This window comes from Sphaerodactylus townsendi, linkage group LG07, assembly GCF_021028975.2.
Source record: "Sphaerodactylus townsendi isolate TG3544 linkage group LG07, MPM_Stown_v2.3, whole genome shotgun sequence".
Lineage (NCBI taxonomy): Eukaryota > Metazoa > Chordata > Lepidosauria > Squamata > Sphaerodactylidae > Sphaerodactylus > Sphaerodactylus townsendi.
Genome location: NC_059431.1, coordinates 95,623,269 through 95,647,176, shown reverse-complemented (window position 1 = coordinate 95,647,176; position 23,908 = coordinate 95,623,269). Strand labels below are relative to the sequence as shown.

At 47.0% G+C, this 23,908-nt stretch overlaps 2 protein-coding genes across 4 annotated transcripts; both read right to left on the bottom strand.

Moving 5' to 3' along the window:
• Positions 1–248: 248 nt before the first annotated feature.
• On the bottom strand, positions 249–13,769 carry ING4 (inhibitor of growth family member 4). 3 transcript variants are annotated; one of them, XM_048504542.1, is made up of 8 exons: positions 13,649–13,769; positions 12,518–12,589; positions 10,527–10,693; positions 8,944–9,058; positions 7,349–7,466; positions 6,622–6,766; positions 2,840–2,901; positions 249–1,014 (listed from the first exon to the last, which is right to left on the bottom strand). In XM_048504542.1, exons 1-8 carry the CDS (start codon positions 13,683–13,685, stop codon positions 975–977), a joined length of 756 nt encoding a protein of 251 aa, XP_048360499.1. In that variant the 5' UTR covers positions 13,686–13,769; the 3' UTR covers positions 249–974. The 3 variants fall into 3 exon arrangements, with proteins under 3 accessions (XP_048360499.1, XP_048360498.1, XP_048360500.1); XM_048504541.1 differs by having other exon boundaries at positions 6,622–6,769; positions 13,649–13,768; XM_048504543.1 differs by having other exon boundaries at positions 6,622–6,769; positions 7,349–7,457; positions 13,649–13,768.
• A 3,041-nt stretch (positions 13,770–16,810) lies between these two features.
• LOC125436148 (enhancer of split m7 protein-like) lies at positions 16,811–21,948 on the bottom strand. The gene is made up of 4 exons (XM_048502847.1): positions 21,197–21,948; positions 20,993–21,094; positions 17,987–18,065; positions 16,811–17,458 (listed from the first exon to the last, which is right to left on the bottom strand). The coding sequence occupies exons 1-4, from the start codon at positions 21,308–21,310 to the stop codon at positions 17,157–17,159; spliced, it is 597 nt and encodes a 198-aa protein (XP_048358804.1). The 5' UTR covers positions 21,311–21,948; the 3' UTR covers positions 16,811–17,156.
• Between the last annotated feature and the right edge of the window lie 1,960 nt (positions 21,949–23,908).

The window sequence follows — 23,908 nt, the reverse complement described above, 5'->3', positions numbered from 1 at the left end:
TGCCTCTGAAGATACCAGTCATAGCTACAGGAAAAACATCAGGAGCAAAAACTACTAGACCACGGCCACATAGCCTGGAAAACCCGTAACAGCCATATAACCCAGGAATTATGTTCAAAAACACGTTGGAATTTCCCAAGTCCCAGAAGATTCAAACTGCTCTTCTGCAAGGCAAAGATTTTCTGTCACGCACCTGGTCAATTCAAAATCCCACCCTCTGCCCAAGCTTGAGAGAATCGCTCCGCAGGTTTGCTGAACTGACTTTATTTAATGCTGTATCTTACAACACTGGGTTTCAACTCCCCCCAAACAAGCAGCACCAGGAGAGGAGTAGATCCCGGCTGGCCTTCGTGACAGAAGCGTGGGCTGCGAGGTCACGAATGCTTCATTTGGTGGGGCTGGAGGGAAAGGGAGGACGTCACCTGGCAGAGGGGACTCCCCCTCCTCAAGAAGACAAGACATAATGCCCAGTGGGCCCTAAATGGTTTCTTTTCCTTCTAAACAAGGTGGTGGGAAGGGAAGAAATACAAGCTTATGAACAACCAGGTAAAGGCTGGTCTGGCCGTTCCTCTGATGGGTCACAAATCCAGAAAATAAAGATGTCAAGGTTGATGGGAAGATTTTGATAGTGTTCAGGGTTATCCAGTTGTCCTTTCCTCTCCCTCTAGAAAGTCTACATTCCTTCAAGCAGATACAGGGTTTTGGAACAAAGATTGCCAGGTTGAAGAGGGCTTGCTACGCCATGTAGAATCTCCCCCTCCAATGCAGCTGCCGCAGAGTCACTTCCCAGAGACACCGGAAAGCAGTGAATGCTCCAGTACACACAGGAACCGTCGAGAGGATACAAACCATTCACAGGCAGCCCTGCTCACCCAGGGTGAGACCCCATAATTATGGAGCCCCAGGACCTGGGAGAAGAGTGCTGAAGTTCCAGGACAGGGATGGGTGTTCTGACAACAGTATCCAGGGGACGTTTACTTCTTTTTCCTCTCCTGGGAACAACGAGGACAGAACCTGGAAGAGAGAGTGAGAAAGAGAGAGAGAGAGAAGATAACTCCAAACAGTAACTGGGAGACAATTTGGATAAATAGTCTCCAAATAGTTTTTTTTTAAATCCCCACTGCTGATTATTTTCTTTTTAAAAATATATACAATAAGAATGTAGCTAAAATTAGCTAGATTGCTTAAACGTTTTAAGGTTGTTTCTATCCAGTATACTGGTTAATGTTAGCTTATCTTTATTAATAGGATGATTATAAATGCAGATCCACTCAGTACTTCTGATATAGATTATGTTTGATTTTGATTATATAAATCAATAAGTGTATTCATTATAACTATTTTTTTCAATTGTGATGACTATTGTGATTGTTATGCTTGATTATGTTTGTTTACATTTTATCTTTTACTTCTTTTTGTCATCTTCTGTATTTCTTTAGTTGACAAAGTAAAAAAAAATATTTTAAAAAAAGAAATCCCCAGTGATACACACCAAAAACCAATGGCACCAGAAGAATGGAAAGTGGTTACATCAGTATACAGAAATGGTCTTGCCAAAAGGCATGAGGAGACAATCACCCCAGGCAATCAACGTGGGTGCCAGTACAGTCGGCACAGCAGGTGACAGTCAGCACTGACCCATGGGTTACAATCCACCATGCTTTATTCCAGGGGTCTTCAAACTATGGCCCTCCAGATGTTCATAGACTTCAATTCCCATGAGCCCTACTACTTGGCCATGCTGGCAGGGGCTGATGGGAATTGTCGTCCATGAACATCTGGAGGGCCACAGTTTGAAGACCCCTGCTTTATTCATTTAAAACATTTCCATGTCACCTGTCTGCCCAAAAAGGATCTCCAAGGTAGTGAACAGACAACATTAAAAACAAAGTACAAATATAATAATTCAACAAAAATGCATAAATACAAGTGGGGCCTGCAAAACTCTCAGGTAGAGTCCTATCCCTCCTCCCAAGCCACTTACCTTAAAATGGGACTGGTGGGGAAGTGTTTTGAGTGAGACAGCAAGTGTGAGTGGGAGGCCTCTCTCCCTCACTGGAGTAGCTTTGGGTGAGCCAGCAAGACTGGGCAGGGGAGGGGAAAGCCTACCTCGTCTGCTTGCCCCGAGTGGCTCTGGACAAGATGGTAAGAGTGGTGAGGGATCTCACTTGCCCAGAGCAGCTTTGGGGTAGCCAGTGAGAGTGGGGTGTTGTGTGTGGGGGGGGGGCTCGCCCACTCCCACCAGCTTGTTCAAAGCCATGCTGACCCCAGCATGGATGCCTAGAGTTGCTGCAGCTGCCTCTTCAATAAGTAACAGCATTGTCTGCACATGCTAAATAGGTGGAAATAAGGATACTATACTTTGGGATACATCTGGACTAAGAGCCAAAGGTAATCTCCACCTCTGAGTGAAAATAAGGTGGACCAGGTCCAACTATCAGTGAGCCCAGACAGCTTTAAGCAAAGACCAGACAGACAAGCATGCTGAACCATTCCTGACAGGAATCCTTGCACTATAAAATCCTTCTTACATCTCCCCCACTCCCATGCAATGGGCTAGTCCAGGGGTAGAGAACCTGCGGCTCTCCAGATGTTCAGGAACTACATTTCCCATCAGCCTCTGTCAGCATGGCCAATTGGCCATGCTGGTAGGGGCTGATGGGAATTGTAGTTCCTGAACATCTGGAGAGCCGCAGGTTCCCTACCCCTGGGCTAGTCTTTCTTAACAACCACCTAGAGACGCTCAAGGGCAGGTATTTCTCTGCCTGCATTTTTAGTTTCCCAACCCCCTGACTCTTAGACAAGAACAGGGCTTTCTTGACAGCCCATAATTGCTCACCATTTCCCTCTTGGTTTGGTCGTCAGCCCCACACAAGCAAAATGGAACCACTCGATGGAACACTGCAGAAAAGTAGAAAGAGGAGAGAAAGACAGATCAGCAACCTCTCCCGTCTCCTTACTTTTGGATCCTCTAAACACCCCTACTGAAACTCTGTCTCCCACCCACAAGACAGGGTTGACACTGCCCTTGCAAGAAAGATTTCCTTCACCATAAAGCTTTCTAACTCTCTAGCACACCCCAGAACCTTTGACTCTCCCTTCCATGAAACGAATATTCCCCCACTAACCCACCCCCCAAAATGTCATAAGTTTTCAGTAAGACTGTTAAATCTACAGAAAAATATAAACCAACCCATCTCAAGTTTGGTCGTACCCTCTATTAATAGAGTGCCATGGTCCGACCATTATGCCCTGACGGTCCGGATGGATGTGTCCCACCGCCCCTGTCTAGGCAACGGGCTGATTTATGCCCGCCCGCGGAGACTTATGGATCCACTTGGTTTCCTGAATGCTCTGTGGGACCCTGAACCCACCGGCACACTCGATGAGCAGGTAGAGGACTGGAACTCCCAGTTCTCTGATGCCATCGAGTCTGTGGCTGGCCCCCGGCGCCCTACGCAGCCACGGGCCTCGGCGTGCTCCCATGGTATACGGAAGAGCTACGCCGTGATGGAAGTAGGCTTAGACTTGTATGTTTGTGCATGGCGGAAATCTCGGACGAAGCTGCGTTTAACATCCTATAGGATGTTTATGAAAGCCTATGAAATGGCAACAAAGGAGGCGAAGAGGGCTTCTTCTTCCTCCTCTTCAAGGCCCGGCCAGCTCCCGCCTCGCACAAATTGTTTCAGAGTAATTCGGTCTTTAACTTCCGTATCAGAGGGTTCCTCAAATTCTCAATTGAGTATCAGCTGTGAGGCATTTATGAGCTTTTTTGCAGATAAGGTCGCGTCGCTCCGCCAAGACCTTCCCCCTACGTTGGATACAATTAGTGAACTGGAGGCTCCCTTGCCGTCTTCGGGCCCTTGTATGGCCCAGTTTTCCCTGCTCTCCGAAGCCGCTGTTGACAGGGCCTTAGCTGCTGTTAGACCTACTACCTGTCCTCTGGATCCGTGCCCTTCCTGGCTTGTGAAAACCTGCCGGGAGGAGCTACGACCCCATCTGTTGAGTATTATCAATGACTCCGTTGAGCAAGGGGTCTTCCCGGATGGGTTGAAGGAGGCAGTGGTCCACCCACTCTTAAAAAGACCATCGTTAGATCCGAGGGATCTGGCCAATTACCGCCCCATCTCGAATCTTTCGTTTCTGGGGAAGGTAATTGAGAGAGTGGTGCTGGAGCAGCTTCAAGGCTTTCTGGATGACACATCGGCTTTTGACCCCTTCCAGTCCGGCTTCCGTGCTGGGCATGGGACGGAGACTGTTCTCGTCGCCGTCACAGATACACTCCATATACAGCTCGACCAAGGCGGATAGGCGCTGCTGGTATTGTTAGACCTTACAGCAGCGTTTGATATGGTCGATCATGACCTTTTGACCCACCGCCTGGCCGCCTCCGGAGTGCGGGGCACAGTCCTTCAATGGATTGTCTCGTTTCTTCAGGGTCGGAATCAGCAAGTGAGGTGCGGGGATCAGGCCTCCCGGAAGTGCCCGCTCTCCTGCGGTGTACCCCAGGGTACTATCCCCGCTATTGTTTAACATCTACGTACGACCCCTTGCTCAGCTGGTACGGAGTTTGGGGCTGGTCTGTCATCAGTATGCAGATGACACACAGCTCATTCTGTCGATGGAGAGGGGAGCAGCCACCGCCCCTGCGGCTCTACAGCATTGTTTGGAGGCGGTCGCTGGTTGGTTGCGACAGAGCAGGTTAAAACTGAATCCATCGAAGACGGAGATCCTCTGGCTTGGCCGCGACGGGGGGGACGGGGCTTTCCAGCCGCTGGTGTGGGAGGGGGCCGTATTGGCGCCGACCCCCTCCGTGCGCAACCTGGGGGTCCACCTGGATTTGTCTCTTTCTATGGAGACCCAGGTGGCCCATATAACCCGGGTTGCCTTTTTCCACCTCTGCCAGGCCCGGCGGCTGGCCCCCTTCCTCTCCCAAGCGGACCTAGCCACCGTGATCCATGCAACGGTAACCTCCAGGTTAGACTATTGTAACTCGCTCTACGCGGGCCTTCCCTTGCGTTCGATCCGGAGACTGAAACTGGTCCAACATGCGGCGGCGCGCCTGCTCACAGGCAGCGCCAGTTGGGATCACATCCAGCCTGTGCTGCGCCAGCTACATTGGCTTCCAGTAGAATTCCGGATCGTCTTCAAGGTGTTGGTATTGACCTTTAAGGCCTTACGCGGCCTGGGGCCCTCGTATCTTCGAGACCGCATCACCCCATATGTCCCAACGTGGCCTCTTTGTTCAGCGGAGGCCAATTTACTGGTGGTCCCTGGCCCCTCGATGATGCGGCTGGCCTCCACACGGGCCAGGGCCTTTACGGCTCTGGCCCCGGCCTGGTGGAACGCTCTTCCACCAGCTGTCAGGGCCCTGCGGGACCTTGGTGAGTTCCGCAGGGCCTGTAAGACGGAGCTGTTCCGCCGGGCCTTTGGAGGGACCAGCCGCTGACGGTGCCCCCTCCCCTCCCCCCCTTCCCTGATCTACCTTTGGGATTGTACCATCCGATGGGGTCTGCCGCCTCTCTCTTGGGGGAAGGATTTAACGTTGGGTTATGGGGCGCCATCCACACCCATATTGGGGCGCCATCCACACCCATATTTATATTTGGAACTTTATTAAGAGACTACACTTAGTTAGGCCTCGCTGCTTTTATAGATTTTATCTAATTTATGATAGTTTACGATTGTATTACTGATTATTCTGTATTTACTATATGTTGTGCACCGCCCGGAGCCCCTCAGGGACAGGGCGGTATAAAAGCTGAAAGTATAAATAAATAAATAAATAATTTTGGACTTCCTACTGAATCCTCCCTGACACCATTTCTCACAGCCTTCTACTTTACATAAACTAACAATATAAGAAGCTAAACAAGTCGAAGAATGATTTGCTAGCTAGTTGAAGAATTCTGTCTACTTGTACATCGCCATGAAGCCAATTTGTTTCAATGGCATAATTTAAAAATAAATCAGCATTTGGAAATCAGAACTCTTAACAGTATTGAAAAAGGCCTTTCAAGATTTCCACATCAGCAAATGTTTGCAGCTGCTCCAAATGAAGGGATACTCCAACATATGTAAAGCCCAATGCATTGTTGAAGGCTTTCATGGCCGGAATCACTGGGCTGTTGTGTGGTTTAAGGGCTGCATGGCCGTGTTCTAGCAGCATTTTCTCCTGACGTTTCGCCTGCATCTGTGGCTGGCATCTTCAGAGGATCCTCTGAAGATGCCAGCCACAGATGCAAGCAAAATGTCAAGGAGAAAATGCTACTAGAACACGGCCATACAGCCCGGAAACCACACAATACCCTTTGGTCTAGCAGGTAAGTGGTGCTGCAGCGAATGGAGTGTCTCATGCAAACCGAACTCCTGCTTATGCCAAGGGTCTGGGCGAGGCGGGGGTGGGAAACAACCACATATGTCAATTGATGCTATGTTTCTTGATGTTTTGTTGCTTGATGTTATGATTACTGATGTTTGCGATTATGCTGTTGTTCACCGCCCTGAGCCCTTCGGGGGAGGGCGGTATACAAATCGAATAATACAATACAATACAATATGTGAAGCCCATTTGCACAACATCCATCATTCCCTGCCCTCTGCTCTCAGAGAAGGACTTACATCTGGGTTGTCACAGCCAATCATCTCCCCATAGGAGACCTGGTGGCACAGGCAGTAGGTTGGCTCATTGGGATCCACGGGCATGTCCAGCACGTCGGAAGGATGCACGTTTCCAAAGGTCACTGAAGGCATCCCATACTCTGTGCTACTTCAAGGGGTCAAAGAAAGAAAGGAGAGAATAAAAGTTAGTGCAACCACTGAGAAAGGGCTCTTTCAACCAGTACCCCACTATCCCGTTCCATTTGAGAAACGAAGGGCTGGGAAACCAGATCTGTAACTTGGCATAGGTTCTGGGGACAACATTGACTCTGTGCTACAAGAACAAAAACAGGCTAGACATGTTTAAACAGGCTAGTGGTTTCTGAACCTTCCCAGGCCTGAGCCACATCTTCAACCCCAGATGCCAGCATGGGACCCACCAAGCTTCACGCACATGACAGGAAGTCACATGACAGGAAGAGGAGAACCTAAAGTCTCTGAGCCTGGCTGTGCTTCAAAGGAGCACTGCCAAGAGGCGGCTTCTCTGACCCACAGCTCCTGTTAGTAGGCTTATGAAGAAAGGCATTCGTGCTATCTATGCATGTGCAGTAGCAGCGGGTCCTTCCCAAAAGCAGATATGGGCATCCATTTTCTGCAAACCATCTATGGGTCCCAACCCACCAGATGCCTCCCGCCCTCATTTGACTTGGAGGTCAAGCTGAACCAGCTTGGGTCGGCCTCTTCTTACGTGCGGACTAATTTGAGCTTCTTTTGGGCGGTCTTTGGCGCCTCCTCGTCTGAGTTTTTCCCCTTCGAGCGAGCCCGGGCAGCTTTCTTCTCCTTCTGGGCCCGGCCTTCTGCGTGCCCAACACGGGGGAAAAAAAGAGAGGAGCACATAAATCTTTGAAGCACTAGAAACAAGGAAGTCATTGTATTTGATAAGTGAAATAAGGGTTATTTTGGAGTTATGTTCCTCAAAAGGTTTAGGGCGCTACTCTGCTTTATGCCAGCAGGGCTCGGAAAGTTCATCCCTCCCCACATTCACTGCCTCAGTTAAACTTTAATTTTAAAAAAATTAACAAAAACAGCAGGAATTCTACGGCAAGAGATGACTTGACGTTCTAGCTACCCCTCCCTACCACTGCCACCTAAAGTGTTAGAAACAGCACAGCGATGGGAAAGAATAAGAATGCCCCACCAGCTTCAGCTAAGCCATGGTGGCAAACCTATGGCACACTCCAAATGTTCATGGACTACAATTCCCATCAGTCCCTGCCAGGCTGATGGGAATTGTAGTCCATGAACATCTGGAGAGCCATAGGTTCACCGCCACTGAAGGGGCAGTAATGTTCACATCCTCCATACCAGCAAATATGAATGAACTACACCAGCTGGAGCAAGCCTGCATGTTTCACAGACATTATTCCAAGCACCTTGTTAACAGTGCCCTGTTAGATTAAACCAAAGTCTCCATCATTCCATTTCCTACAGTGGCCTCCCAAACAATGGCTAGAAGAACTAAAAAAAGAAGTCAACCATTCTCCTTGCCTAGCTTGCTTCCCAGCAATGAGTATTTAGAAATTTAGAAATTTACTGCCTGGAAGGGGAGAGATCCCATTCAGCCACTTCAGCTAACAGCTCCTGACAGAACAGTCCTCTGTGAATTTGCCTGCTCTCCTTTTAAGCTTATCAGCAACTTCCGTTGTAGAGAATTCAACAGCTCTATTGCTGTGAATGGAACCAGATGTGCCTCTGCTCATGAGCTGCTCTGCAAACTCCCCCTTTTGGGGGGATGAGAGATCATTGGCACAAACAGTGATTGGGGGGAAACAAGGACTGTCAGTCAGTGTCATAATTGTAATAGTGGAAACAACGCAGATGGAGCAGTGCTATTAAGCACACTAGGGAAGGCCTCAGCAAGCTGGTGGATCCGGGGTTGCAGATCTCCAATTCCTCTTGCAACAATCAAAATCATATTTGAATTCCCAGGAACACATGGCAACATGATTCCCCTTTCCTCCATTTATTCTCACAATATCCCTAAAAGGCAGGATGAGGCTCAAAAATAATAACTGACCCTAGGAAGCATCTTGGTGGAGCTGAGATTTGAATACAGGTCCCCCAAAATCAAGTCCACATCACATTCACTTTGGGTGTGCCTGATCTCCTTCAGCGACACCATCTCAAACCCACTTTGGCATACATAGTCAATTCCATCACAGGTCTCTTTTTATCACAGCCACCTGTTCCGAAACCTTCCCTGTTGCCATTGTAGCTGCCAGCTTTGTTTTCCCACTCCGATCCCTCCCAGCCCCACCCTTCTCCACGGAGTCCAGGGCTCACTTTTTTTGCCTTTGCTCGAGGAACTGTCATAGTCACTTGACTCAATCTGCTTCTCCTTCAGGTCAGCTTCAAACCGGGCGAGGTCCGTGTCCAACCGGCGTATGTGCTTATCAACCTGCAGGCACAACAAAACACTATTTGAGGGGATACTCCCAAAGCGTACCTTACCTGGATGGTCCAGGCTAGGCCAGCCTTGTCAGATCTCAGAAGCTAAGCAGGGTCAGCCATGATTAGTATTTGGATAGTGGAGTCCAGGGTAGCAACATAGAGGCAGGCAACAGCAAACCACCTCTGAATGTCTCTAGCTTTCAGAACCCTATGAGGGCTTGCCATAAGTGGGTTGCGACTTCACAACATTTTCCATCCTCCCTATCCAAAGTTCCAGGAAGGAGGAACGGGGGGCGGGGGGGGCGGGGGGGAGAGGAAGCAAGGTCTCTGTAGGAACAAGATGAAGAAGAGTTTGGATTTATACCCTTCCTTTCTCACCTGTAAGGAGACTTACAAATGCCTTTCCCTTCCACTCCCCACAACAGACACCTTGTGAGGGAGGTGGGACTGAGAAAGTGCTGAAGAAATGTGAGGTCATCCAGCAGGCTTTGTGTGTAGGAGTGGGGAAACACATCCAGTTCACCAGATAAAGAGTCCGCTGCGCGTGGGAAGGAGTGGGGAATCAAACCCGGTTCTCCTGATTAGAGTCCACTTGCTCTTAATCACTATATCATGAGTTCATTTTGGTTACTGGGAAACAGCTTGCTCATTAACTTACTGCATTTGTACCCTACATTTCTCCCAACCAAAGCAGTTTTCATTCCTCTCTCCTCCATTTTACCCTAACCTGACCCCCAGCCCTCCGCAAACAGGTTAAGTTAGGCTGACAGTGTATCACTGGTCCAAAGTCTCCCAGTAAACTTCCAAGGCAGAATGGGAATCCAAACTTGGGTCTCCCAGATTCTAATCCAACACTCTAACTACTACATAGCTCTCACCAAACCTGCCTCCACCACAGGACAGCATTTGGCCTGGAACCCCCAGCATCCTGTGATGGATTCACGGCAGCCATTTGTGATTAGTTGGGCTTCCCCTTGGCAGACATTTTTACGGCATCGCCTATTCCCTGTTCTCAAAAGCTAGAAGTGCTCACAGGCTCACCAAGGTTGGGGGGGGCGGGGCTGAACCATGTTTAGGGGCTTTTCAGATGATTTGAAGGTTCATCATAGAAACTCCAATGTTACTTGGAAAAGGAAAAGACCATGAATGCAACTCTGATCTCCATAGAAAGAAGACAGGATAAATTCAAAAGATAGATAAAAATCTCCCCATAAATATCTACCTACTGCATTTTTTACCTCATCACTCCTTGAAGGGGCTTAGGGAGGTATACATGAGTCTCTCTTCTGCCATTTTACACTTTCAAGAACAATCTGAGGTAGGTTAGGCTGAAAGGGAGTGACTGACCCTGAAAGTTTATGGCTGAGAAGGGAGCTGAACTTGGGTCTCCTCAGTTCTAGTCAAACACTCCAAGAACTGAATCACACTCCCCATGATATCAAACCCCAAGGCCTCTCCCTGGCTCTGCCTCATACCATCTCGTACGTCTGCATGGCTAGCTGCACTTTATCATCTCCAAATTCCTTGCATTTCCCATAGGCCTCTTGGATTTGCTTGAGGAGCCCCAGTTTCTCCTCCGAAGACAGCATCCGTGCATTGCTGATATATTCTGTGGCCAATTTATCAATTTCCGACTTAAGATCTGAAAACAAAGGAAATGCATTATAAGGGTGACCATGCTTGTAAGACACCACAATCATGGAATTATGGAGTTGGAAGGGGCCAACAATATCCTGCTTAATCTGGGTTCAGCCTAAAGCATCCCTGACAAGTGTTCATCCAGCCACTGCTTGAAGACTGTTAATGAGGGGGACATCACCACTTCTCTAGCCAGCTGATTCCATTGCTGATGGAGTCTTATTGTAATTTTTCCTCCCAGGGTCCAGCTGGTGCCTGTCATGTTGAGGATAAAGCAAGTTCGTTTTCTACTGCTCCAGAGACTAGGACAAGAAGAGTTTTGGGTTTATACCCCACCTTTCTTTCCTGTAAGGTGATTCAAGGTGACTTACAAGCCCCTTTCCCTTCCTCTCCCCACAACAGACACCTTGTGAGGTAGATGGGGCTGACAGCATTCCGAAGAACTGTGACTAGCGCAAGGTTCACCCAGCAGGAATGTAGGAGTATGGAAACACATTTGGTTCACCAGTAAGCCTCTGCCACTCAGGTGGAGGAGGGGGAATCAATCCCGGTTCTCCAGATTAGAATCAACCTGCTCTTAACCAGTACACTATGCTGAAATAATGGGTTCAAGGTAGAGGAAAAGATATTTCATGTAAACATTAGGAAGAACTGCTTGACAATAAGGGCTGTTTAACAGTGGAATACGCTTTCTCAGAGTATGGTGGAATCTCCTTAAAAAACCTCCAGTTTTTAAACAGAGGCTAGATCAGGGGTAGGGAACCTGCGGCTCTCCAGATGTTCAGGAACTGCAATTCCCATCAGCCTCTGTCAGCATGGCCAATTGGCCATGCTGGTAGGGGCTGATGGGAATTGTAGTTCCTGAACATCTGGAGAGCCGCAGGTTCCCTACCCCTGGGCTAGATGGTCAAAGAGTGCTTTATTATTTTATTTTATTTATTTAATTTATAGGCCACCCTCCCCTGAAGGGCTCAGGGCAGCAAACAACAGAATAAAATAACACAACATAATAATTTAACAATTAAAATTCACAAAATTTCTAATAAAATAAGCAATAACTATTAAGATGGCGATAAAAATCACATCCCCCCCCCCACCCACTCAAACTGAGCCCACTGGAAGCCAGATGTAGTCGGGAGTCAGCCCGGCTGCCCAAAAGCCCAGCGGAACAGATCCGGTTTACAGGCCCTGCACAAACTCTGAATGTCCCGCAGGGCCCTGGTCTTTCTAGGGAGCCTGTTCCACCATAGGGGGGCCAGGACTTTAAAGGCCCTGGCAGAGGCCAGCCAGATGCATCTGATTGTGTATTCCTGCACTGCAGGGGGTTGGACTGGATGGCCCTTTGTGGTCTCTTCCAACTTTATGACTCTACCTATCTGCCTGTAATTTAAATCCATTATTGCAAATACTATCCTCTGAGGCTAACAGGAACAGCTCCCTGACTTCCTCAAAACGACAGCCTTTTAAATACTTAAAGAAAGCAATCATGTCCTCCCTCAACCTCATCTTCTCCACACAGAACATTTCCCTCAGCCTTTCCTTATAGAGCTTGGCCTCCAAGCCCCTGATCCACGACTCCAGCAAAACTAATGTAAAGGCTCATGCAGTGTCCCTCAAAAGTGTCATGGACGCGGCATCCACATAGCACTGCATTATTGCTACACTGAGAGGAAACATTTGCAACTGGGCTGTCTTGTCCATGCAGGGAAACCTGGTCACAAACAATAGTTATTGGGCCACAGTAGGACAATCAGCAATCCTGCACGGACATACGGACACAAAGCTAAAGGGAATCAGATGGATTCTCAGTTCAGTCCCCACAGCTCACCTTCTGTGCGTTGGTCCAAATCTCGCATGAGTTGGAAGTTTCTCTGCAGCTCAAAGGGGAGGTTCTCAATGCCTGAAAAAAGAGTCAGCAAGTGAATCAGGGAAGGCAAATAGTCTGCAGGTGAGAAATCTTCTGTCTGCACTGCTCTTCATATTCTCCTATAGTAAAATCACAATGCTAACATTAGTTCCACACCAACTGAATGCTTACATGCCAAGTTTCTGTGTTGAGGTCCACAAATAATTTAAATAGAGACAAACACATGTGTGTCACCAAGCTCAGTGGGGAGCTTCAACCTGGCTCGACTATCCGAGAAGCATCCCAATACCATATAGGTGTGTTAAAAGCATAACAACAACAGCCTCGTTTTTAGGATTGCCGAGAAACATCCTTCCCTTGAACATCTGATTAATGTGTGAAAACAGGCAGATGAATCTTTTCATCACACAGATTAACATTCCCTTAAACCTCTCCTAAAGGGGCAGGGCAGTTTTCTCCAGGTTAGATGGCAACCCCATCACACTTTCTAGTAACAGTAGGGTGAAAAGGCTTCATTTCTCTTCACTGCTCTCTTGCTACTCCTACAGACCCAAAAGAGAATGAAGGCACACTTTAATACTGTCATGAAACCCGAACTGGAACCTATAGAGCAAGTCTGACAATCCTTTTCACACCCCTCAAAAATGTCATTTTAAAAATGTATTCACTGTTTAATAGCAGACTCAAACCCTTCTCTTGTAAAACTACCTCCTTTCACACTCCTTACCCCCTTCAAAAGAAAAAGAGGGATCCAAATACCCGCAGGTAACGCCCACGAAACATTTCACACGCTTCGTTTTTAAGGGCACATCAAAAACAAAAGGTGTGAATGGGTACCATACAGAGGACTGGAAACGCGTCTATCACACAGAAGCTCCTGCCAGGAAACCATGGTTGGCTGTAGGTTTCCATTACGTAAGCTGCCGGGACCAAACCCGAGTTTGCCTCTTCGTAACGTGTGAATCCTACTCTACGTGTAAGCAAAATACGCTTTCCATCTGTATCCCTCGGAAACACCACACAGAGGCGAGTGCTGACTTTTGCGGATCTTTCCCCTCCCTGCAATCCCCAGAATCTCGCGCCGAGCCTTACTGTCCAGGTAATGCTCCAGGTACATCCCCGCCGCCATTTTGGATCCTAGGCAAGCGCCCAGGCTCTAGCTTCTTTTCCCCCCGCCCCTTCGCCTTCATTTCCGCCACTACTAAAAGCCACTTCCGTTTCCACGAGAGCAGTTTCCGCCCTGATTTCCCCAAGCGCTTCCGCTTAATCCTTGCGGGGTTTAATTGTAAAGAATTGGTGGGGCTGGAGAGCCTGGATGAGACTTCTGGGGGTGGCTGATCGGCCAGGATCTTCTACTGGGCTGCTGGATTTTTAATTCTGCTCAAATCCTGGAAACATAAACAATTCTCAATAAAGGCTAATTAAATTTTATTCCAGAAAAAAAAAACACTTTCGAGGACTAACATCCATGTCTTCAAATCCAACGTGTGGGTCTTCATGTTGCCTTAGTTTATGTAGGTAGTATGGCAAAAAAATAAATCAAAAGACAGCAGGATAAAGGAACCATCAATTGCAAGTAGTTCAGGGTGACGCTAGTTACCAGGGAAGGCAAACAGATGAGGGCTGGCGATTTGGCATTATATCTGATTTCCAGATCACAAAGATAATTTCTCCTGGAGAAAATGACTATTTTGGAGGGTGGCTTCTATAGCATTAGACCTGGTGAGGCCCTGCCCCTCCCCAAACCCCACACATATGGTAGAGTCAGTTGCAGATTTTGTTGGATTAGTCACAGTTACACTACAGGGAGACAAAAATCCTAAATTTTGGTTGGGTGGGGAATTAGTGTGAATCCAGACAAAAATGCAGTGTATTTGTGTGCTTTTTAAAAAATGTCCTAGTTCCTATATGACCATCTTTATTCTTCACATGCTGTGTTCTCTGAAGGGAAAAGTATTCTGCGTATGGCCATGGTGATTATGCCATAGTCATTTGCAAGCCCTTGAGGCTGCTTTGGAAACGTCATCAGGTTATACAGAATGCTCCTTACCAATATATCGATGTCATCCTATATCCTGCATGTACTTAAGCAGCTGCACTGGTTGCTTGTTGACTTCTGAGTCAAGTTCAAAATGACAGGTCACAAAGCCCTAAATGAGACCTTCATACCTACATGATTGCTTCATGTAGGCGCAGCAGTGGCGTAGGAGGTTAAGAGCTCATGTATCTAATCTGGAGGAACCGGGTTTGATTCTCCGCTCTGCCGCCTGAGCTGTGGAGGCTTATCTGGGGAATTCAGATTAGCCTATGCACTCCAACACATGCCAGCTGGGTGACCTTGGGCTAGTCACAGCTTCTCGGAGCTCTCTCAGCCCCACCCACCTCACAGGGTGTTTGTTGTGAGGGGGGAAGGGCAAGGAGATTGTAAACCCCTTTGAGTCTCCTACAGGAGAGAAAGGGGGGACATAAATCCAAACTCTTCGTCTTCTTCATTCTTCATAATATGCTCTACTAGAGGTGCCCAGGCCACAGTTGGCTTGACTGCCTTCAATGAACTCCTTGCCAAATGGCTGTGAGGGATCTTTCTACATGCCTTAGGGCTTGTAAGATGGAGTCGTTCTACCAAGTGTTCCACTGAGGACAAGTGAGGGACAGTTTTCTAAGTCTTATAAGCAGTGCCACCTTTTTTTGACAGCAGTCTTGGATGTTTATTGTCGTGTGCCAAATTATCATGTTCTATTCTGATGCCTGCGCTGGATTTATGTCACGCTCCACGGTGGGAAATTAAGTAAAGATCAGTCCCCTGTTCCTCCCCTCGAGACTTGGAAGAACCATGGGAAAAGAAAAAGTTGTACCTCCAAGCAGGTACAGCAAAAACGCGGAATAAGGGGGGAACGATCGCCAGAAATGGGAAGAAACCCCCTTTGTCGTTTAAGGAGTGCCTGAAACCTTGTTTTTTTTACCACTATTTCATGGATTGCACTTTAAGATTTTGTAACTATCTTATCGCTGTTGATGGATTGTTTATTGAATGTCGTGAACTACCCTGAGCCCTGGGACCCAGTAGGGAAGGGTAGGGTGTGTCTAAATAAATAAATGTTCAGAGGTGCTCAGCTTGAATATGCCAGAATTTTGAGAAAAAGATTTAAGCTAGCCTGAAATTAAATGTCAGAGAGGTATCGTGAAGAAAAGGAAATAAAAAGGATTGTGCTTGTAGATGCATCCAGGAATAGCTTCTTTTTAAACAAAATGTTAGCTGTTGTGTATTGAACTCATCCTTAAGGCCAGATTAACCCATTTGAACTCAATATCACTTCAAGGTGACAGTGCATGGAAATGCTGAAACGCATGCAGTGAGCTGAAAAGAATTTCATGAGGTCAGCATTTCTTGGGGCTGGAATATTCATATTTAAGTTTTCCCACGACAATGTCTGGAAATTGACTGAGTTTATTTTGGTGAAATCGTTGTCGTTGCTATGGCTTATTTGGAGGCGCAATAAAGGCAGACTGACTATTTATATCCCTAAGGCAGCTAACAAAATTTAATCAAAAACAACCTGACAAAATCAAAACACTATGGAAATGGCAGAGAAATAAAATACACACACACACTTCCTACCTGTAGCAAGAAACAGAGCTATCAAAACAGGGATAGCAATAAGCAGGACTCTAGACCAGGAGTTGCCAACCTTTTTTGACCCTCAGGCACATTTTGAAGTCCTGGTTGGTCCAGGAACAAAATGGCTGCTGTAGGAGGTAGAGATAGCCACAGAAGGGCAACCCACAGTTTAACCTTGTGCTGTGGTGTCAGCTGTTGTCAAAGCAACATTTTAAAAAATCTACGCAGTCAATCAAATCTCCAATAGTCAATCATAACTCTTGTAGGGCAAAAGGCCAACTTGGCCCTACCCACTTCCTAAAAACACTTGGGTGGGCACCAGAGAAAGTGTTGGGGGGGCACTTTGGCACCATGTTGAGTTCCCCCCAAATGAACTATTTTGATCTGATGCCTCAACATGTTGTCTATGAGATGCTCCTGCATTGAAAACCTGGAACACTTTCTGCCAGGGGTGACGAATGCTTCATTTCAGATGGCATGGAAATGCAGAAAGTCAGGCAGCATGAAGCACTAATTCTCTCAGCGCGCTGAGGCCACATATTCAGAAAAAGAACATTCTCGTGTTTCTGTTAATTGAGGTGTTTGTGACCAAGCTGTGGAAAAGACCAAATACTGAAAATGCTAACACCCTTCAGTGAGGTTGGAGAATTTATTTACAATCATTCTTTTTTTCATTTTTGTCAACATGACAGAACCTACACGCCACTGTAAGTAGAGTGTGAAATGAACCCGTGTGAGGAAATGTGAGAAAAGCTACTTACAAGCACAGCAGGAAAAGGACCTTAAGGGAGACAGAAGGAAGAAGTGGAATGTCAGGATTGTTCTATTAAAAGACAACACATATATTCCTTCCTACCAACACTAGCATACACACTTTCCTGAAAATATTTTTCCAGTGCTAAATAAATTAAGAGGCTTTAGTACTCAGTCAGCACTTTCTCTAAACCCCCATCCTCCTTAAAGAATGGGTTAGAGAGAGACTCAGGTGGACCAAGGTCTCCAGAAGAGTTGAGGCCCTGGTTTTCTCAGGACTGAGGGAGGGACAGATCTTGCAAAACACCTGAGGCCAGCAGAACCTGGAGTGTCTCCACTTCTGGGGGAGATCTGTTCTGCCTTGGATGAGTGTGGAGGTGTTGCCAGAGGAGTGGTCTCATGGGTGGAGCTGGATGCTGAGTATGATAGATGGAAAGGCTCTGGTTGCTGCCGTGTTTCGGAGACGAGGAAGGCTTGAACGAGAGAGGCACAGCATGAGTAGCCGGTGTGGAAGGCCTTGTCCTCTGGCACTGTGGAGAGAAGAGCACATACCAAAGGATACTTCCATAAGTCCTACAGAAGGGGAAGCCAAGTCAAGCGATCAGATAAGCTGAGTATCTGTGGAATGGCGGGAGTGATCCCAGGGGGAGTCTAAATAAATAAATGTGGTTATCTCCACAGCTGTATGTCTCCTCATCATCCACCATGTATTTATTTAACTTCATTCCTACCCCATCTTTCTCCACAATAGGGACCTAAATCAGCTTACATTGTTCTCCCCTCCTCCATTTTATCCTCAAAACAACCCCATGAGGGTAGGTTTAGTCTGAGAAGGTGTGGCTGTCTCATGGACGTCCAGCAACCTTCCATGGCAGAGTAGGGATTCGAGCCTGTGTCTCCAGATGACAGCTTTGGGGAAAAATGGAAAGACAGAGAAGCCAGCCAAACAGAAGAGTTTCTCATCTAAAGTCCAACAACCTCAGACAAGCTAAGTCATGAAGGTTTTTAGTGTTTTTGCTGTGGAATGCTGCTGGGCCTCTCTTAGGTATAACTCTTACCTGCCAGTTGCAGTGTTTGGATCCGCTGCACGGTCATTTCCAGGAGAGCTGCTTTATCCATGCGAGAATTAGGAAGAGGCTTGTGGGAGGGAAAAAATCAGAATTGCTTGAGTCTGGCTGGGATCTGGCAGGGTGTAAGAAGATTAGGAACCAGAAGGCAGGAAACATTCTATTGATCAATTATTATTCCAGCCAAGAAACATTTTTGGGAGTCAGGAGCATATCTGCACCACCAACTTATGTAAACAATCAAAAATCCCTTTTAATATTTATAATGACAGACTGTGATAAAACATTCCCTGCAGGCACCAGTTCTGTCATTAGGGATGAGGAGTTTACTCCGTCGGCCCAGATCTCAAGCTACTAGACCTCAATGGAGAATTTGGCTCTTCAGTTTAATTCCTTTTCCTCAGTACAACTGGTATTGCTCTTTGTTACCACCACTAGCCAATAGTTGGAAGTGCATTTATCAGGTAGTCTAGTTCCCAGACTCTGCTTTCTCTACAGATTAAAAATTACCCTCCTAGAATGTCAAAGGGAACAAAACCCAGTTCTTCAACATTTGTCAACCTGGCAAGGTAGTTTTATGTTAGCCTCTGATCAGTCAGAGAGTTCAAATTTAACATTCGTCTTGCACAAATAGTAAAACTATACACAGATACTTGTGCAGACATTTCATGTTTCCACAGGTCACATATATTGGGCACGTTGGAAATGTTAGCTCTGAGAACAGACTAAAGATCTTGCTGAGAAATTCTCAACACTTTTGTACAACTACAGTTCCCAGAGTCCTTTGTGGACAGCCAAGATGATCAAACCAGTTTAAATTTCTAACACAAATTCAGCCCCAAAGGCACAATTTCTTTGAGCTCTTCTTGGGATGTTTAGCCATTATCACCATACCTCCAGCAACTAAAGGCACTGACTGTTATGGAAGTAATCACATATCTCTGAAATGACTAACTGGACATAGGAGGAGGAGCAAGGGATATAGTGGGGATGGGAACCTCTTACAGCCCCCTGGGATGGCCTACTTTGGCTTGGGAACTTTCTGGAGATTTGGGGGTGGAGCCTGGGGGATGGATTTGGGTGGAGGGAGGGAGCTTAGCAGAGATGAGATGTTATACAGTCTACCATTTGAAGTGGCCATTTTTTTCTGTTAGTAGTCTAGGGATCTGTTATAATTCCTGAAGACCTCTAGGACCCACTTGAAGATTGGCAGCCCCTGTGGCGGAAGTCAAGGCTGCCAATTGCTGAACTGGATGAAATTATTATTGGCACATTTCAGTTCCTTGTGGAAGCCCTAATTGAAAATTTGCCCCCCGTTCTGTACCTGCACAAAAAATCTAAGAAGAAACAGATAAGCGGTGCTGCTAATAATATGCCATTCTACTGTAATTTTCCTTCCAAGGAGTGGAAGCCAAATGTGCAAGAAATAGGGTATCAGCCTCCAGGTGGTGCTGGGAGATCTACTGGAACTACCACTGCTCTCCTTATGCCAGAGCTCAGTTCTGCTGAACAAAATGGCAGCTCTGAAAGGTGGATACTATGGTATTATACCCTGCTGAGGTCCCTTCCTTCCCCAAACTCCACCCCAATCTCCAGGAAGTTCCCAGCTCGGAGCTAGCAATCCTACCAAGGAATCTTCCCACTTTCCTATCTGCTAACCAGTGGTGGGATCCAAAAATTTTAGTAACAGGTTCCCATGGTGGTGGGATTCAAACTGTGGCATAGTGTCAATGAGGCTGGGTGGGGCACAACGGGGGCGTGGCCGGGCATTCCATGGGCAGGGCATTCCTGGGTGCGGCTGTGGCAAGGACGCAGCCGCTGTGCCGGTCCTTGGGTGGGAAACGAATGCACGCAGGTGCAGGCTGCCACGCACGCCGGTGCACCTCCTGCTAGACTGCTTCAAGTTCTGTGTGCTACTGCTGAGAGGAGGGGCGTAACTAAGGCAAAAATCGTGTGGCAAAATCACCAATTAGTAACCCCCTCTAGGCACACACAAATAATTAATAACCTACTCTCGGGAACCTGTGAGAACCTGCTGGATCCCACCTCTGCTGCTAACCCCCCACATATCTTCTGGGCCCCAGCAGGGTAAGGGTCCATCAGTAGCCAGGCCTGTGGAAGGGTACTGCACTCAGGCAGTGCGTTATGCTTTAGTGTTCAGGTGCATCTGACCCTATTTCTTCAGAATGGCTGAACAGGCTTGGGGAAGGAAAACCTCTAAAAGGAGATCTAGATCTTTTGCTCATAAGTTGCTTACAACATTTCCAGCTTGCTAATGCTGGATTTTCCTGTGGTGTCCCATGCATTTTTTCCCCCTCCATTTGGTTCCAAAAACATTTCCGAACAGCTTTTGATTCATTGTTTTCAACAACACTTTTACTGCAATATTTTACCTGAAATGTTTCTGAGCTAGGTTCCCTCACAGATCATACTGAAACTTTTTCCCCCTGCCAAAAAGCCTGCCCATTATCCATGCCCTCTACGCTGTCAATCAATGTCCCCCTTGGTGCCTGGTCCACCATTTATTTGGTCTCTCACCTCACTGTTTTGCCCCCTCTTCTTATTTTTATCATTTCTTGCGTTCTTTTTCCCCCGCTCTGTTTTTGGGGATCTTCAAATGAGCAATGCTATGAATCATCACTACAGTGTATGTGTGGCAAAAAGCAAAAAAATAATAATGAAGGGCAGGAAACCATGTTCTGAGGAAGGGACTCAGGATAAACTTCGTAGAAAACGATGGAATCAAAAACACCTTCGAAATGAAGTACATGCATTTTTACACTGTTTTACACTGCCAATTGATATCATCACTCCAGGTTAACTCCAAAAGCTTCTCCAAAAGGATTTGAGGAGCTCTGAGAATTCTTTCTCCATGGCTGCCCCACACTGAACTACAATTCCTGGGGATCTCCACGTAGAGGGGAAAGAGGGATTGTTAAGTCTGTCGTGTTAGATACAAACACATTAAGGTGGAAACAAGCCGAGTACAGTCCTTACCTTATGACCTTGGCCAGGGGCATCTATGAGCAGAGTCTTCAGCTGGTTCAGACAGTGGGCAATTCGGTCCCGTCGCCTTTTCTCCATTAGTGGTTTTATAATCTTTATGGGAAGAAATTCTGCATCAGTACAGGAATGTTTTCCTACCTGGAGTTTGACAACTTTGGCAGATAGGGTGAGCGGTTTTTTTTTTTCTTTCCTTACCTTTTTGTACACCAGACGTTTGGGCTGTTCCAGCTGTGGCCTCCTCCAGCTGTACCCCCTCAGTCCTTGCTTTCCTGTCAGTGAAGGTTCACTCTGCACTTTCTGGAGACTCATTTTGAGTCTTGAATCTTTTCAAATTTCCCTCCGTCTTGCCTTCCCTTCCTTTATAGGGCACCCCTCCCGGGGGAGGGGGGCAGCTGTCACACTGTCTGCAAATCTTTTCCGCCTGCCTCTTCCCCCCCACCCAACCATGGCAGCCAATGGGATGCTATTTTTTATTTCTTAAGAGGGGAGGTCTTTCTCAGGGAGGGGTGGGCTCTGTAAGAGTGTGTGTCATCAACTCCAGTGAGCTTCGGGGCCGAAAGCCAGGAGGGAATTTTAAAAGGGGATTTCATTTCAGGCTGGCCAGCTGCTGCTTCACGGACTGGGGATAAAGATGCTAAGAAAAGCAAGAAGGGCTTGAATAGAGAAAGGGCCAGGGGGTAGAAGCTATTGAGATGGAAATGAGAGGAACAGATGGTGTATGTAGGCCTTTTCTGATCAGGGGATGTATGGTGTCTGGGCTTGAGGTAGGCTGCAAGATTCCAAATGCCAACACAGTTTTATTGATGCAGAACAATCGACTCTCCCGCTCTGCTTCAAAGGTTGCCAGGGCAGCCCCTGTCCCAGTCTCAAGAGCTTTGTTGAAAGAAGCAGAAGCTAGGAAGAGAACTCCACCTCTGAGGGCTTCAACCTCTTATCCTTTCTCAACAGCAGGATGGCACCAAACTCCAGCATAAAATGAAAGACACCAGCCTACATCCTGCCACCCAATCCATTTCCATCCAAGGAAAACATCCAAATTGCCTGAGCGGAGTGGTAAATGCAAGTCATCTGGGATTGGTTTAAAATGTCAGCAACTCCCTCCTCCTGCGCAAGGCTTGCCACAATTTTATAAGGTTGTCAAACTTCAGATGGGGCTGTGAGATCTCCCAGAATTGCAACTGATCCCCTGACTAGAGAGATCAGTGCCCCTGGAGAAAATGGCTGCTTCAAAGGGTTGACTCTAGGGCCATGGTGGCGAACCTTTGGCACTCCAGATGTTATGGACTACAATTCCCATCATCCCCTGCCGGGGGCTGATGGGAATTGTAGTCCATAACATCTGGAGTGCCAAAAGTTCACCACCACTGCTCTAGGGCATTGTACCCCTGTCTTCCCCAGACTCCACCTCCAAATCTCTAGGAGCTTCCTGGCCCAGATATGGTAACCCTACACACACACACACCCTTTATTAGATATGGCCTGGAGGAACAGCAATAGAACGTGCTGGTAGTTAATGATGTTTATTCTGGATGTAGTGTGTGAGAGGAACCGATTGCTTGACTGTTGGGACATCCATCAGAAAACACACACACAGAGAGAGAGATTTCTGGTGGGCCACTGCAAGTAGCAGAAAGCTGGACTAGATGGACTCTGGTCTGATCCAGCTGGCTTGTTCTTATTTAGGCAGCTCCCAAGGGATTACCAGCACCACCTTTGCTGCCCAGAGTTCTGTTACACATGCAACATTCAAAAGACTTGAGCAGAGTATTTAATAAGCACCACAACTTGAGGAAATGTACAGGCACGTTGTGGAATCTATAGGATTTGAACCAGAATGTTTTTGTGTTGTTGTTTTTAAATTAAGCAATCATTCCTTCCTTGTCCAGCCCAGATGTTTCCTCTGTTGAAACAAAGTTGTTTCTGTTGGGCTTCCAGGGAACTTGAGTCACCATCAGAAAGAGTTGGGGTGCTTGTGATGTTGTCTTATCCTCAGGTTTAGTAGAATTTCCAGCTTCATATTGGGAAATACCTGGAGATTTCAGAGGTGGAGTTTAAGGAAGACAAGTTTTGAGAAGGGGGGGGGTGTTCAATGGGGTGTAATGCCATAGAGATGATTCTCCAAAGCAAGATATCAAGCCATATGGGGTATAATGGACTATAATGTCACAGCTGCCATCTTCTAAAGTGGCCATTTTCTCCAGGTGAACTGATCTCTGTCACCTGGAGATCAGTTTTAATCCCAGGAGATCTCCAGCTACCAACTGAAGGTTGGCAACCCTAGGCAAGCCTGAGGTAAGCTGGTTCGAGTTCTGTAGACTCTTCTTGATATACTCTTTCCCACTAAAGAATCTAAGTGGAATTGTAACTTCATCTGCCACATGCTGGACCATCTGTGTTCTAAAATGCTTCGCTTGGGTTCTAGTGCCTACCTGTTGGGTAGGTTGTAGGACCCAAGTAGAGCATTCTAAAATAAATACAGTCCAGCATGTGGCAGATGAAGTTACGATCCTACGTAGATATTTCAATGGAACAGAGTATAGTGTGTTTGGTTTTTGGGTGTAGAAAAGTATGGGGATTTTCCACTTGCCACAGCTTGGCCAGCAACTTCCATATGTGGGAGATGCGTCAAGTTCAGTCAGTGAAAATAACGGTGATCAGTGAAAGGCAAGAGTTGTTTAGGCCACTATGAGAGTGTCATAGTTAAGTTTCTCCAGGTGTTTCTCTGGTTTTTTTGCTATGAGAAAAGAGGGATTGCAGTGCAAGCAGCCATCTTAACTGGACCATGGGACTGTTTTCTTACCTATTGATTGGTTGGTACCATCTCCGTGGTAACCAGCAGATGGTGCTCTGTGACCATTCCTGTCAGCATCAGTTTGCCAACATTTCTCCCATGGAAAGTGGAGATCA